Source organism: Bos mutus, chromosome 1, assembly GCF_027580195.1.
Source record: "Bos mutus isolate GX-2022 chromosome 1, NWIPB_WYAK_1.1, whole genome shotgun sequence".
Lineage (NCBI taxonomy): Eukaryota > Metazoa > Chordata > Mammalia > Artiodactyla > Bovidae > Bos > Bos mutus.
In genome coordinates, this window is record NC_091617.1 from 128,378,729 (window position 1) to 128,395,096 (window position 16,368).

The following is a 16,368-nucleotide window of genomic DNA, read 5'->3' on the forward strand; positions in this document are numbered from 1 at the left end:
AATTTTGATATGTACAATGCAGTTTTTTCAAATTTATTACTGGCCAAAACTATATTTAAAGAGTATCAGATATATATATATATATGAATCACTTTGCCATACAACAGAAATTAACACAACACTGTAAGTCAACTATTCTTCAATTTTTAAAAGAGTATCATCAAAGTGAAAACACAAAATTTATATATATTTTGTTAAATCTCAAATCCACAAGGCCGAGTACACCAAGTACTTGGGAAAGACAGCTTAAGAGAAGTGATTTAAAAACAACAACAACACGGGCCACCTCTCCCCAGACACTGGCCACATTAGCCTACTGAAACCACAGCAAACACCATGTGGGTCAAGAATCTGCCGACACCTATTTTCTGTCTAAAAGTTGGCAAGGACTGCTCTTAGTTGCCGAACTTCACAGATAAGCTGTGCCACTCCGCACATTAGTCCTTTTGTGGGCACGTCCTAGGGGAGGTATGCTGACTGGCCACTAGTAGACAGATAAATTATATGGACCCTTTCCCACCTTTTGGTGACTCTGGTTTAACCTAATTGCTGATGACAAATCATTTAAAAATTCCTTTACTAATTGCTTCTGACCAAAACCATTCCCACTCCGCTGTCTTGATACTGCGAGGCACGGAACTGTGACATCTCTAGTCTTTCCACCCACCATATCTCCCATCGCATGAAATGGCCACTTAAAGACCGAAATCAGACTGGAACTCAAAGACTGACTTCTGATTTCCTACCAGCTACGTCTCTATTTTAGATGCTATCTTTCAGCCAAACCAGCATTCTGGAGGACCATCCTGTCAGACATCTGTGAGAGTGAAAGCATTAGTCGCTCAGTCATGTCTGACTCTGTGCAACCCCATGGACTGTACCCATCCAGGCTCCTCTGTCCATGGAATTCTCCAGGCAAGAATATGGAGTGGGTAGCCATTCCCTCCTCCAGGGATCTTACCAATCCACGGATTGAACCCAGGTCTCCTGCATAGCAGGTGGATATGTTACCATCTGAGCCCCCAGGGTGGCTGAGGGATATATCAAAGGAATGATTTCAATGATCCCAGAATCTTGCATCTTTTATATATACAAAAGTGCTAAATTCATTAAACTGAGATGCCTGCTTTACTTTAATTAACAGTAATCTTTTGATGGTCTAATTACCTGGTCTTTGTTGCAAAAACTCCTATAAATCCTGGCTCCTCCCTTTACCTCTTTGGAACTGTTCCTTAAAATTGTCTGGAAGGCTGTGTCCTAGGCTTAAGACCTCATTTTTGTCCACTGAAAACATAATTCTCAACCTGTGCATTTTTTTTTTTTTTTTAGTCAACACAGCTTATGGGTAATCCCCTCCATGTGACATCTATGCCTGCCCCACAGAAATCACAAGATTCCACAGGACCCAGATTTCGTTTTCTAGGAAGCATTTTCCTTGCAAATATATGGCTGTGTGGTTGGATCCCTGGGTTGGGAAGATCCCCTGGAGGAAGGCATGGCAACCCACTCCAGTATTCTTGCCTAGAGTATCGCATGGACAGAGAAGCCTGGCGGGCTACCGCCCATAGGATCGCAGAGTCGGACATGACTGAAGTAACTTAGCTGATTGTACAGAGCCTCCAGATTAGACATTTGGGACATTTGCAGAAGGATGTTAGGCTGGGGAGGTGGGCTGGGGTAGATAAGTAAAGGTGTCCTTCACAAAACTAGCACAACCAGCATCTCCTCGTTGAGTGTCCTGGATCTACCCACTGGACGAACGTCCTCACTATGGGAAAACTGAAACAAAAATTAAGAGATGAGTAAGCACTTTCTGGGTATTTGATAATATTTAGAAATTAATATTATTGATTATTAGCTGTGATAATGATGCTGTGGTGTTTTTTTTTTAAGTCTATCTTTTAGAGATACTTCTTGAAATGTTTCCAGATGATGCAATATGATGTCTGGTATTTGACTCAAGATAATTTTGGAAAATGGGGAGTGGGCAGGGATATGGATGAAACCAGATCAGTCATGGGTTAATAATTGTTGAAGCTGGTGATGGATCCGTGGGAGGTCTATGTACAATTATATCTCTGTTTATGGAAGTTTAAATGTTGCCATAATAAAATAGTTAAGAAAGAGAAAAAAAAAACAGAGGAAAGAAAGGAAGGAAGAAGGAGCGGGGGAGGGAGAAAGGAGGGAAAAGAAATGAAGAAACACTTCCCATGCAGTGTATATCACAATCTGTAGAAACAACTGTCATGTGTCGATGAAAAGTAACTGACCCACTCTGCAGAACCATTTTCTGGACAGAAATAAATCCCCGGGCCACCTCCCCAAAGTGGGTTTAAGATTCTGGGGCTTGTAGACCTGGTGTTTCATTTGCATATCTGCATATTCATGGATGCATTAAAGAGGAGTATCCTGAGCAGACCTCGGTGCCCCCTCAGCTCCTGTGGCCTCTTGACAAGCCCTCTCACTTCGGAACACGGTGGACACAGGGAGGCAGCTTTGTTGGGCCACGCTTATCCTTTCAGACACTAACCTCACAGATGGCTCAGTAGTAGCTCAGGGACTGGAGTGAGGTGGTTCTCTACAATATAATTCCAGACACATATTTGAACACAGGAAGGGAGAAGATTTTACAAGTCTCTAAAATAAAATGAGCTCTTGAGAAGAGAAACAAGGATGAAGGAGGATTTCTTTATCAGCAAGAGGCAGAAGTATGAGCCACCTGTCCCCCGCTAGGAGACTCAGTCTGGGATGGCGAGACCCAGCAAAGAGGACAGATACTGGAAGGCACCTCCTGCCCCACCTCTTGTGAGGAGCATCTCTGGAGGAGGGACAGGACTCAGGGTCTGTCCCAGGGCTCTCTGCTCTAACCCTGCTGCCCTCCAGAAGCTCTACTCCCCCATGGCTGGGTACACAAGGGCCAGTTGCTTGACCATTCAGTGAAACGGGACAGGACTTCCCACCTCACACGGTGATTGTAAGGATCATGGGAAACTGAGGCACTGATTCATCAAAATGGCTCACTGAGTTTTGATTTATCTCCATGGAGCTCATGGCTTATCCCCATTTACCTTCCCCTCCTTCTGGGAGGAGACACAGCAGGGCAGGCATATACTTAGCCACTGGGAGACTAAACAAAGGCAGATAGGAACCAGGGAAAAGCAGGCCGAATTAATTGCCATGCACCCAGCCAGCCAGCTCAGAAGACTGAGGCTAGGTGAACAGGAAGTGCCTAAAGTGGCTGGAGGAGGTAGGAGTGGCCAGATCTCGGTTCTTGGGAACGAACAGCAGAGGACCTACTGGAAGGGGAGGGGAGGGGCAGACCTCTGCCTGGAGCATGAGGGGACCACTCTGGGCATGCAAAGAGCCAGCAGTGACTTGGCCCTTTTTATGTGCCAGGCACTGTGCTGGACATTTGGCATAAACATCTCAGGAGACTCAGCACAAAGATGGGGGAGGGTGAGACATCCACCTGCCTGAGATGGATGATGTAGGGAGCAGGGAGAGGAGTTTAGACTAGTCAAAGGTGACCAAGGAACAGTCAGTTCACTGCTTAAGCCTTTGGCTGATCCTCTCTTCTAGGGAGTCAGGCTAACAAAGAAGTTCAGGGCCATGGCTGGTCCTGATTAGATGCCTTAGAGAAGCCAAATCAGGTGAGAACCCACTATCCACTTGACCAAGCTACGGGGCTTTCTTCTTGCACCTTTAAACTAGGCAGGACAGGGACAGGCTGCCCCATAGTCCCTGAGATGAGCTCCAGGCTGGCCAGGGAGGATGCAGAGCCAAGGCCTGTGTGAACAACTGATGGTGTGAGCATCCCAATACAGCTGAGAAGAGATGGGAAATAGGTCTGATGAGGGCTACAGCTGTCCACAGCACTGGCCTCAGCCAGGGGTGATTTTGCTCCCCTCCCCCGCACCCCACCCCCCACCAGCCTGGGGCATTTGGCAAGACCTGGAGACATCTTTGGGAGGTATCAACTGGGCCTGTAGATGCCAGGAATGCAGCCTAACATCCTACAATACATAAGAACCCTCCATCCACCAAAGAATGACATGGTCCAAACTGGCAACAACGTCAAGGTTAAGAAACCCTGGTGTTGGACTTCCCTGATGGTCCAGTGGATATGATTCCACCTGCCAATGCCTGGGACACAGGGTCAATCCCTGGTCTGGAAAGATCCTATGGAGCAACTAAGCCCAAGCACCACAACTACTGAGCCTGCACTCTAGAGCCACCACAGTGAGAAGCCTGTGCATTGCAACAAAGAGAGGCTAAAATCCAACCCACTGCCTGGAATGAAGCTGCCCCTACCCTGAGGAAGAGGCATCTTTTCCTAACTCAGCCAGATGCAGTGTGAGGATTTACATGAGCCTGGAGATGGGGGACAAAGGAGAGGTGCCTGGGGATTGGAGCCACAGTCATATTGGAGTGGGAGGAGAATGTACCTGCTGTCACCCAGACTGCGAGTTGTACAAAAAGCAATTTAAAAGAGATATTTAGTCTTAATAAAGAGTCAAAAAGTCAACCCACATGATTATGTCATCTTCTTGCTGGCAAAGACAGAGGTTTTAAAGCACGATGACATACCTACCAGGTGAGAAATGAGATGAGCTCAAAGATCTTCACTGCAGTACTGTTTCTAACAGTACGAGATCAGAAAACAATACTCCCATAAATGCCCATCAGGGCAGGACAAGCTGGATAAACAATGGCATATCCTGCAAAAGAATGAGGTCTCCAGAAATAGAGTAAGTGAAAAAAAGCCAAGTGCACAACCCTGTGGAGTTGGCCTTTCACCGGGTGGCCTTCCACCGCCACCAGGTGAAAGCCGAGTGAGGAACAACGTGGTACTGATAAGTGCTTATATTTGCATAATCCTGGTGGCTCAGCCAGAAAGAATCTGCCTGCCAACGCAGGAGGTGCGGTTCAGTCCCTGGGTGGGGAAGACCCCCTGGAGATGGAAATGGCAACCCACCCCAGTATTCTTGCCTAGGAAATCCCATGGACAGAGGAGCCTGACCGGATACAGTCCATGGGCTCGCGAAGAGTCTGACACGACTTAGCGACTAAACAAGCGGATTTCAAAACCACCCAGAGGGCCTCTTTTAGCCATACTTACTTCAAGTAACATCAACTTTGCTTTTACTGGGGCGGGGAGGGGGAGGTGGGAGTGTCTCATTTTTCTTTCCCGCAGTTGAACTGCCCAGCCTTCCGGATCCTGGACCCCCACAGGCCGAGCCACTCGCGGGGATTTAAGACAAAAGCCTGTGAGAGATACCGTTCCCTAGTTACTCCAGCCAACCCCGAGACTTTCCCAATCCTCAAGTGGCCGCTGAATGTGAAAAGTTCAAGGAGTCTGAAGGAATCCCGCAGGAACCTAAGAGTTTGGAATCATTTAAGTACCCTTCACCCTCACCCCATCTCCCTTTTCCCTCTCAGGGAAGCGAACTGAACGTCTGAGGAACCTGGCCCTCCGACCTCCCCGCCCCCGCCCCACTGAGAGGGGCGGAGCGACCGCTACGATGGATCCTCCCGCCGGCTTTGTGCGCGCTTGCAATCCAGCTGTCGCCGCCCCAAGAGCCCCCTGCCCCCGGAGGACGCACATTTCCGGGCCGCCCACCACCCAGATCGCACCGCCTGCCCACATCTGCTCCGGCCTGTTTGGTCCCCGTCGGGCCCCAGTCGTCCCCCCGAAATGCCGGTCGACTTTACCGGGTACTGGAAGATGCTGGCCAACGAGAATTTCGAGGAGTACCTGCGTGCGCTGGGTAAGCGCTGCCCGCCGCGCTCTGCCCGGGCGCCCCGCCGGACCTCTGAGGGTGGGATCCCCGCGCCCTTCCGATCCGGCCGCCCATCAGCCTGCCTCGGTCAGGCCTTATCGCCGCCCAGAGCACCCGGGCCGCGGACGGGGCGTCTCCAGGAGCCAGAGACCTGCGAATTGCCGAACCCGGGTTGTTAGGGTTCATGGTGGTCAGTGTCTGATAGTTGGCTCTCGACGTAGAGGATTTCATTAGAAGAGCTGGGCTTGGTTGGCTAGTTTTTGTTTTCAAAGGTTTAGCATAGGGCAGAAAACTTTGTTGTGGAAAAAAACGAAAGAAAGAAAAGGACAGGCCAGCTGCACGCAGAGGCCGTGTTAATCGAGCAAGGAACTCCAGTGGTTTTCTTGGGGTGGGGGGAGCAGGCTCGTAGGGCCCCCCTACCTTGGCAGCAGTTCTCCAAATGTTTTCAGCCAACTCTCTACCCTGGCATTCCCTGCAGATGTCAATGTGGCCTTGCGCAAAATCGCCAACTTGCTGAAGCCAGACAAAGAGATCGTGCAGGAAGGCGACCACATGATCATCCGCACGCTGAGCACTTTTAGAAACTACATCATGGACTTCCAGGTTGGGAAGGAGTTTGAGGAGGATCTAACGGGCATAGACGACCGCAAGTGCATGGTGAGGCTTTGCGTTTGCCTGCGCATCTCCTTCCCAGGGTTCCTGACAAAGATGGGGCTGGGTGATCCCAGAGTGGAGCAAGGGCCCTTGTGTTCTGAGGGGCAGGAGATGTTCCCACTCCCAGCCCCCAAGGTAGGCAGCACCTGACTCATCAAATTCCCCTTACCTCCTAACCAGACAGTAACAGGAAAGCTGTGGCTTGTTGACTCTCTACTATGTCCTGGCTTTGAGCCCATGCTTTCTTTATATGCTTGACTTCATCCAATCATCACAACCCCTGAGGGAGGTCTGAGGACGCCCATTTTACAGATGAGGAAACAGTCTCAAAGAGATGTGCCTGGAGTAGCGCGGCTAGGGCAGGGCTGGGCAGGAATTCCAGGCAAATCTGTTGACTCTATCTGTACCATAGGGTTGGGGAGGAAGGAGAGAAGGGAGGAAAGCAAGACCAAACATAGGCAGCCTTTTTCAAGTGTAAACTTTCTACATGGCAGAGCAGGAAGTCACTCTAGGGAGCAGGGACACTGTGATCTATGCCTTCTGACCTGCCCCTCCTCATCCCCAAACTGGGGTTTGGCTCCCGGCCAGTGCCTTCCTTATCTTCCACTGCTTCCAGGCGGCTGGCTGCCTTTGAACCCCGAAGCCAGCACCTACTCAGTGGGTCAATGCCCCTGCAGCCCAGGCCGGAAGGAGCAGCAGTGGAGGAGGGAAGTAAGCCACCCGTAAACAAGGATGGGAAGTTGGTGACCTGGAGACCCCAATTAGTGCCACCACGCTGCCTCCGGAAGGTCAGCCTTGGGCCTCCATCAACATTCTGGGGGTCGCTGGGAGGTCAGGGTGCCGTCTGCCTCGCTCTCACAGTCGTGGGTCCAGACCTAGGGGCCTGCCTTGCTTCCTGATGAGATTCTCCTCATTCTTCTTCCCCGTCCCCTCCCACCCTTCACTGAGGGGCTACTCCATGCCCTGCACTGTGCCAGCTGTTTTACTCCACAGTGAAGGAGGGATTACTAACCCCATATTTCTCAATAACTGAGGCTCCTGGGCGAAGAGATTGAAGAGGTGGGACTTTGAGGCCGAGACTCCTGCTCTGGGCTAAGCTCCTCTGTAGATAGCCTTTGCGGAACCCTGTGCCTGGGCTTTGGTTGACTGTGGTTGAAGGAGTGCCAGTGTCTGGGGATAAAAAGCCCCAGGCCAGGATGACTCACCCTTCCTGACTTGTTGATTCATCCGAAGGGGATCAGGAGTCAGTGATTATACTCGGAATAGTGGCGGAAGAGGGGGTGGCTGGCAAGGCGGATCCTCGGAGAGGCCACTGGTGGGAGAAAACACTGTGGTTGTAGTGAGATGTCAGGTCACGCTTCTAAACGCCCAAGGCCACTTAATCCTCAGAGAGGCTCACAGTGGGAAAGGAGACTTTCAGTCAGAGTCCGCCTTGATAAAGTGGGGGCCCTGCCTGTCGGACCACTGCCCAAGGTCTGGTCCCTGGCTCATTGCCTGGAACCGAATGTGAGAACAGTCCTTGTCCCCAGCCTACTCTTGAGGTACTTACAAGGCACAGCAAGCATCTCTGTTTATCTTGGGTCACTGCCACTTCTGGAATGTGCTGGCTTATACTTGCTTGGCTAATTATCTTTGCTCTTTCATTCCCACTCTCATCCATTAATGCATGAAGCATTTATTGATCACCTGGTAATACTAGTTAATACAAGCAGACCTCAGAGAGATTGCAGGTCCAGCCCCAGATCTCCACAATAAAACGAACATCGAAATAAAGCGAGTTCATACAGAGTTTTCCTTTTCCCAGTGCATATAAAACTTTTGGCTATACTAGACTGTGGTTTATTAAATGTGCAATTATATTACGTGTAAACAACAGTGTATACACCTTAACTGAAATGCTCACCATCATCTGAGCCTTGGGCAAGTTGTAATCTTTTTGCAATATAGTACTGTCAAAGATTACTGATCACAGATCACTATAACAAATAGTGAAAAAGTGTGAAATACTGGGAGAATTACCAAAGTGTGACACAGAGACCAACTGTGAGCAAATGCTGTTGGAAAAATGGCATCAATAGACTTGTCTGATGCAAATTTGCCACACACCTTCAATCTAAAAAGCGCAATATCACCAGGGACTCCCCACGTGGTCCACTGGTTAAGACCCTGCACTTCCAATGCAGGTTCAATCCTTTGTTGGGGAACTAAGATCCCATATGCCCAGCAGCATGGTGAAAAAAAAAACCCACAGTATTTTCGAAGTGCAATAAAACAAGGCATGCCTGTACTCGAGTGCTAAAGTAGTGTTCCTGTTTTATTTTAACTCACTGAATTTTCACAACACTGATTTTAACCCCATTTTACAGTGAGAAAACCAAGGCGAGATTTCTTGTTGTGTGACCTTGGTGGATTAAGTAAGTGGCAGAGGGAGGGTTTGCATGTGGTCTGACCCAGTGGAACATGTCACAATCTCTGATGTCCAGGAACTCACAGTCTTTGTGGTGGAGACAGATGCACACAGGGTCAGAACACAGTGTGATCAGTGGTGACAAAGGGAAGCACCAGAGGAGGGGATCCCAGAAGGAGTTCCGGAGGTGGTGACGTCACAACCTACTGTAACAGAAAATGGGAAGGTGGGTGGGTGGGTAGGAGGGAGGGGTTTGGCCACCCTCTTTTCTTAGCCATTAGTTCTGGGGTAGGTGAACAGATCAGGGAGCCCAGCAGCTGGGCAAACTCAGTGACATTGGGTGAGGACTCACAGTCACATCTGCTGTCTCGGGATTCAGGGAGGCCCCCTCCCGAGTAGACAGCAGGCACTCACCTTGCTGTTGCAAATGGAGAAGATGGACTGCCCTCTGCTCCGGCCTTCCTTTGGCCCCTGACTGCAGAAAAGTCCTTCTTCCCAGCTGTCCAGTCGGATTGGGTAGCCACAGGGAGAACATGGCTAGGGGAGGCTGCAGGATAATACAATGATAGCAGCTATCTAGCCTGGTGCTTGTGAATGGATGGGAGCTGCCTGCAAGAGGCCACATGGCCCAGGCCAGGGCCCCCAGGGGGTCCTGAGCAAGGTGGTTGCCAAAGATAATGTACCTTCTGCTTCCTGTGCTCTGCACCCAGCAGGAGGAACTGTGGCTGGAGGAAGCCAGTTCTCAGCATCAGCTGGCCTCATTCTAACACGTTCTTCCCAGCACATTACAAGTAGCTCATTTCTCACCTGTTATGTTCATTCCTCTCTTGGTCCTATAAGCATTTCGTTGGTGTTTATCTTTGCAGCCCTCGTGTTACTGACATGAATCACATGGGAGTCCTGCCCTCCTGGAGCTCAGTGTAATGGAGGCAACAGACCAAAGCAGCCGAGCATACTGAGATGGTGTGCTGACGGGGAGGGACAGGCAGAGAAGGACCCCCAGGTCTGAGAGGTCACAAGCTGTTCCCGCAGAAAGTAGAGTCTCAGCAGTGGCTTGAAGGGTAGGCAGGAAGTGGGCAGACAACAGAAAGGGGGTGAAAACAAAGCCAAGGCCAAGAGAATAGCTCTTGTTGTTATCATTGTTCGCTTGGTTGTGTCTGACTCTGCGACCCCATGGACTGCAGCCCACCAGGCTTCCCTGTCCTTCATCTTCTCCCAGAGCTTGCTCAAACTCATATTCATTGAGTCAGTGATGCCATCCAACCATCTCATCCTCTGTCGTCCCCTTCTCCTCCTGCTTTCAATCTTTCCCAGCATCAGGGTCTTTTCCAATGAGTCAGTTCTTCCCATCAGGTGGCCAAAGTATTGGAGATTCAGCTTCAGCATCAGTCCTTCCAATGAATATTCAGGGTTGATTTCTTTTAGGGTCAATCCTAAAAGATTTAGTTTGATCTCCTTGCAGTCCAAGGGAGTCTCAAGTGTCTTCTCCAACAGCACTTGGTACTTGCTATTTCAAACCTGTCCCACACCAGCCTTGGGCTCAGCCTGGGGGCACAAAGGCAGCCAGGCCAGTGGAGGAGCCAGACACATCCTCAGGCCTTCACCACCCGGTGCAGTGGTGGAAGCACAGTGGGCTGGGAACACAGGGCTGGTAGGGCAGGAGCAGGCAGTGGTCAAGGAGGGTTCCCTGGAGCTGTGGGGAGCCTTGAAGGACACGTAAGAATTAGGGTGGATGTGAAAAGCATTTCAGGCAAAGGGAACCACATGCACAGAGGCCCAGAGGTCAGAGAAGGCCTGGCTGGGAGGGGTTTTATCAGGGAAAGAGGTGCTGTCTGCAAAGACTTCATGTGGCCAAAGTGTAGGGTGTGGCTGGAGAAGAGGTTAGTGCTGGGGCGCCAGTAGGGGGCCTGGAGGTGACCAGATGGGCGCCAGAGAGCCTGGGAGAGGCGTGGTCAGGCTGCCATCCTCCCCAAAGAGCCCACAGAGCTCTGCTCCTGCCTCTTTCCCTGGGAACCTTATCTGTCTTCTAGAACAGAGGATGAAATCCGGCCTGCAGATGTGTTTTGTTTGGCTTGCACCATGTTTGACAAATTTCAAAGCCAATTGCCAGTGATTGCCAAAGATTGTTATGTCATAGAAAAATCCATATTCCTGGCTGTTCATACCCCAGCAGAGTCAAGACTGCTAAAAAGGCTGGGTGCCCTTTTAGTTCTGTGCCATGTGGATCCCCGGGACATGGCCACAGTTGCTCCCATTTGATGGGACCTTTTCCACTTTACCCCAGCCCTCGCCCACCCCGTTACCTGAAGTCCAGGATCAAACAGCCATATATCACTGTTTGCCTTGTGCATTCCTTAGAGCAGTGGTTCCCAGAGCTGAGAGCGGCAGCAGCAGCAGTGTGTGAGGACTTGTTAGAAAAACGTGTTCCAGCCAGACCCCTGGCCTCCCAGATCAGGGACTTTGGGGGTGAGGCCTACAATCTGGGTTTCAATAAGCCACCAGGTGGTTCTGGTGTAACTAAACCTTGAGAACCACCACTTTGGAGAAAAGAAACCTCTCTGTAACTGCGTCTCTAGAAAAAGTGGAAAACACTCAGTGATATTTTTTAGGCCCGGTGTAGAGGGCCACATGCCACCGGATGGCTTAGCCCATTCCTGGACCCCTCTGGACATGGCAGCCATGTCCAGCACCACCTGAAATGGCTCTGCGGTCTCTCCCCAGGCTGACGGGTGGAGGCACTCAGATCTATGGAGCCCAGGATCACTCAGCTCACATTTCCAGCCGGTTCTGTTCAGATCTTTACATGACTGCAAGCAGTCAGGGCTGTCATCTTGGTGGAAATGTGTCAAGCCTGGGTCCAGCTTTTCTCCACCACCTCCTGCATGCCTTTATCCATTAAAATGAAATTGCAGGCCTAGTTTGAAACCAATATTATTTATTGAATCTGGCAGATGGAGGCCTTGGCAGAGTAGGGGACCTGCCAAAAGAGAGGTGCTCCCTCACTTCAAATACTGTTCCCCACACCCAGGCCAAGGAGCCCCTCAGTGCAAAGAATGATCCGACTCCTGATTTCAGCTCCCCTGGCATGAGCTGCTTTTATGGGAAAAGACGAGCCTCAGCCAGGGTCTCAGCCAGGAGCCTGGCTCTGTGTGCTGGTGACAGAAGGGCCATTTGTCATCCCACTGTGGACCCCTGGGAAACTGCAGCTTTGTTCACTCAGGAGCGGGCTCCTCCTCCCAGGCAGAGGCCTCGCCTCCAGCTCCAGCCTTGAACTCAGGATGACCCCTTCCACAGAACCTGCCTTCTGCTTCCAGCCTTCTGTTGCTGCTGTCTGTTTTTAGGTAAAAGGAAAAAAAGAATTCAAGCAGCACAGGAGAAAGTGGACTGAAAAGGAAAGGCCCCTTCCTTACTCAGCTTCGTTTCCACTCCCCAGAGGTAATCACTGGTACTGTTTCTGGCTGGTCTGTCCCCAAATCTTCCTCAAATATAGAAGCCAGCAGCTCTGTATCTATTGAGTAGGTAATTGGTCAAATGTTGTTAGTGAACTAAGTTGTGACTCTTGCGACCCCATGGACTATAGTCTGCCAGGCTCCTCTGTCCATGGGATTTTCCAAGCAAGAATACTAGAATGGGTTTTCATTTCCTTCTCCAGGGGATCTTTCCGATCCAAGGATCAAACCCACATCTCCTGCATTAGCAGGCAGATTCTTTACCACTGAGCCACCCGGGAAGCCCCCCAGAATTGGTCAATATTTCTACCAAAAGCCGGAAAAGACAGAAAGAAAAACAGAGAGAGAGAGGAGGGAGGTAGGGAAAGAAGGAAGGAGAAAAAGAAAGGAGAGAAGAAAGAAAGGATCTACTTCTTTGCACATTGTTTCTCAATATTTCTTCAGCATCTTTCTATATCAACACTTAAACATGTTTCATTTCCTTCCCTCCTTGACTTACTTTCATCCATCCATTCATGCATCTAAGTATCTACCAAACCTCTGTTAACAGTTTGGTTTAAACTTTTTTGCCAGCTTTCTGATCCTATTCTTGATTCATTAAAGAGATTTCTTTGATTCTTATTTTAAAAAAACAAAAACACGATGTCAATGGCAGAATTCACTCCCTGGGCCGCAGAGCTGAGAATGCCACTGGGTTTGAGAGCTTTCTGAGAGCCGCCCCTGCCCAGATCAGGGCCCCAGCATTTGGCTGGGTCCTTTCCAGGAAGGAAACACGGAGTGTCTTTCATGTCTTAGCTAAATTTCTTCGACCTTTGAAATGAGTGTCAGCAGCATGCTTTTGAGGATTACAAAAAGGAGAATTAAAGCAACCCAAATAAAATTCACAAAGTAGCTTTCAAGAATCACACTTGTTTGTTAGGTTTGGGGTTTTGTTAGGAACAAAGGGAAATAACATGTGCTAAATCCTTACCAAGCGCCAGGCCTGACCCTGATGATTTTCGCACTTTTTCTCTTTTGATCCCCACAACAAATGCTGTTCGGTAAGTATCGTTATGCCCACTTTACAGATGGAGATCTGAGGCTCCTGGGTGAGGAATCTTTTTTAGCCCAAAGTCACTCAGTCAGCTGGTGGCAGAGGAAGGATTCCAACTTGTCTGTTTATAACACTCTACATTACAGAGCTCCATGAAAGCAGAGCTTCATGGAGTTCTGCTAAGGACCAGCACCTCAATTCTGTATTGTGACCCTCATCACAACCTGGATGAGAGTGGTGAGAAGGCTTGGAGGTATGGAGAAAGGAGTGCTGATATTAGTCAGACATCTGGTTTTGAATCCTCCCCTCTTAGTTAACAAAGTGACCTTAAATGACTGAACACACTGCCTCTGTTTTCACATCTGCTGAATGGACATTGTGATTGCCGCTCCACCTGGCTCACAGCTCATTCTGAGGACTAGGGCAATAGCACAGGAAATAGGGCCTTGTGAAGCCACTATACTATGTCCAACAAGCAGGGGGAAATCCCTCCGAGACCCTGGCCTACAGGCAGTGTTCTTGTGATGGCCACATGTTTACTGGAGAATTACAACTGTTTGTTTTTCTGATCGACATTGCTCTGCTACCCACCCAGAGAAGCACCTTCTTTGGGGTGGGAAGGACCCCTACTTACCTGTGGGTTCTGGTGAAGCTGCACATCCCAGTACGTCATCTCTCCGGGGTCGAGCACCTTAAACCAGGACTGTGACAGTGTCCTGCGGCCTGACCCGTGATTGTGTGTGTGACTGGGCCGGTCGTATGTTTTCTGCCACCTTCCATGGCTGCAGGAGAAATCGAACAGAAGGAAAAAATAAAATGAGGCCAGTAGATAAGCAGAAATAATCGAGAAAGAGAGAGGGAGAGAGAAACCACAACACTGGAGGGCTGCTGGAACTCCTGATACAACACCATTCCGAGACTTTTCACGTCCTTGAACCAGCTAGTATGTTCCCTTTGTTTTTCCCCTGAAGTGTTTTGCAGTTTTCCTGCTGCTGCTGCTACTGCTAAGTCGCTTCAGTCGTGTCCGACTCTGTGCGACCCCATAGACAGCAGCCCACTAGGCTCCTCTGTCCCTGGGATTCTCCAGGCAAAAACACTGGAGTGGGTTGCCATTTCCTTCTCCAATGCATGAAAGTGAAAAGTGAAAGTGAAGTCGCTCAGTCATGCCCGACTATTAGCGACCCCATGGACTGGAGCCTACCAGGCTCCTCCGTCCATGGGATTTTCCAGGCAAGAGTACTGGAGTGGGGTGCCATTGCCTTCTCCATTGCTTGCATCTAAAAACATCTTGTGACATAGAGTCCTACAGATCATAGGTTAAGAACCACGTAGGAGTTAGAGCAGTAGTTCTCAAACTTAAACTTGCCCCACATCCCGATTTTCTGATTCAGAATGTCTCGAGTAGGAACCAAGAGCTTTTCTAACAAGTTCCTGACTGATGCTGATGCTGTGGGTTCAAAGACCATGCTTATAATAACTACTAAGAAAGAGAAATGAGAAAGTGGGCTGGCCCGTGCCCAGGTTCTGATGATGTTCTTTTCATGGTTCAGTGTGCTGGAGTTAAGGGTGCCCATTTATGGGGATTTAATGAAAGAGGAGAGATGCACTCCAGTCCATGTGGATGCCTGGAGACACCAAACTTGCAGCAGCCCACAATGGTTTGTGACTCAGGGTCCAAGAAAGTGATACCAACAGTGTGTGCAGCTGGACAAGTGCAGAGTACAGCAGAGCAACTGGGAGGCTTGGCTTTGAGATGGACCTGGATTTGAATCCTGGGTCCACCCTCCAGCTGTGTTTCCTTTGGGAACATACTCTATCTCTTTAGACCTCAGTGTTCTCATTTGTAAACAGGAGCCAAAGATATGAACAGTACCACTAATAGGATTGTTGTGAAAACTATGTAGTGATGAATTATCTCAAATTTCTATTGCTGTGTAACAAACCACTCCAAAACTTAGTGCTCCAAGACTCCAAGACAGTAACAGTTCTTTATTTTTTTCATGAATCTGCAATTTGGGCAGGGCTCAAAAAGGGAGGCTCATCCCTGCTGTGTGCCACATTTGTGAGGCATTGGAGGGCCCACTTTCCAGATGGCTCACTCATACTCTCTACTGGCTGCTTGAGCTTCCTCACAACATGACAACCGGGTTCCAAGAAAAAGGGGGCCAAGAGAATAAAGGAGAAGTATATGACATTCTTATAATCTACTTAGCTTCTGAAGTCATATAGAAAGAATGTTGCCATATTCTGTTGGTTCAGGCAGTCCCAAAGGCCCACCCATCTTCCCAAGGAAGGGAACATGGACTCCACATCTCAGTGCAGATGTGGCAAGGTTCTAAAAGAGCACGTCAAGTGGAAGATACTTTACAAAATTCAATGTGCTATATGCAAGCTAAGCGGTTACCACAGTGTTGGTGTATGGTGAGTACACAGTGGGAGTTGGAATATTCTCTGACTAAAGCTTGGAGGTCTGCCAGGGCTGGGCTCTTGTTTCTGACTAATCTCAAGCAGTAGCTGAGCCGACAAGGACTCTGAGGGGTGTGGGAGAGGGTGTGTGGTACCTGGAGATGGGTCTCTGCAGGCTGAGTGGGAGCTCCACCTCCCTGGGCCGCCCACCCAAGGCAGGCCCCGCATGAGAGGCTGGAGTGTGGGTTGACGAGGAAAGGGACAGCCTCAGGGTGTTGGGAGTGATCCAGGGCGTCACCTTCAGCCCTATTGTACCCACCTCCAAAAGTCCCGGATAGACAGGTCTAAACACTGTGTCTAAACACAGCTGAAACTGCTTGTGCATGTGCGCTCAGCGTGGGAGCCTCCTTTGTGCTGGTTTACCACCCTAGTTACTCAGGATTTCTAGGCCCTCACAGGTGAACCCAGACCCCTATCTGCACAGGATCTGGAACTGGGAAACCCCCTCCAGGCGCCCAGAGGCTGTAAACATGATTCCCCTTTCTCCACGGAAGTCTGCCTGGAAATCAGCATTGGCAGACATCTCACCTGGGCTTGGGGATTTATTCCTGTATGACTTCAAGTTGACTGGAAGCTCCT

The 16,368-nt window shown here is 49.6% G+C and overlaps 1 protein-coding gene across 1 annotated transcript in view; it reads left to right on the forward strand.

The window, feature by feature from the left end:
* The window catches only part of LOC102282210 (uncharacterized), a 171,090-nt gene that overhangs the window by 138,580 nt on the left and 16,142 nt on the right, over positions 1-16,368 (forward strand). Inside the window, 3 exon segments of the mRNA XM_070375518.1 lie at positions 5,440-5,574; positions 5,577-5,768; positions 6,259-6,437. Coding sequence (XP_070231619.1) covers positions 5,440-5,574; positions 5,577-5,768; positions 6,259-6,437 — 506 coding nt within the window.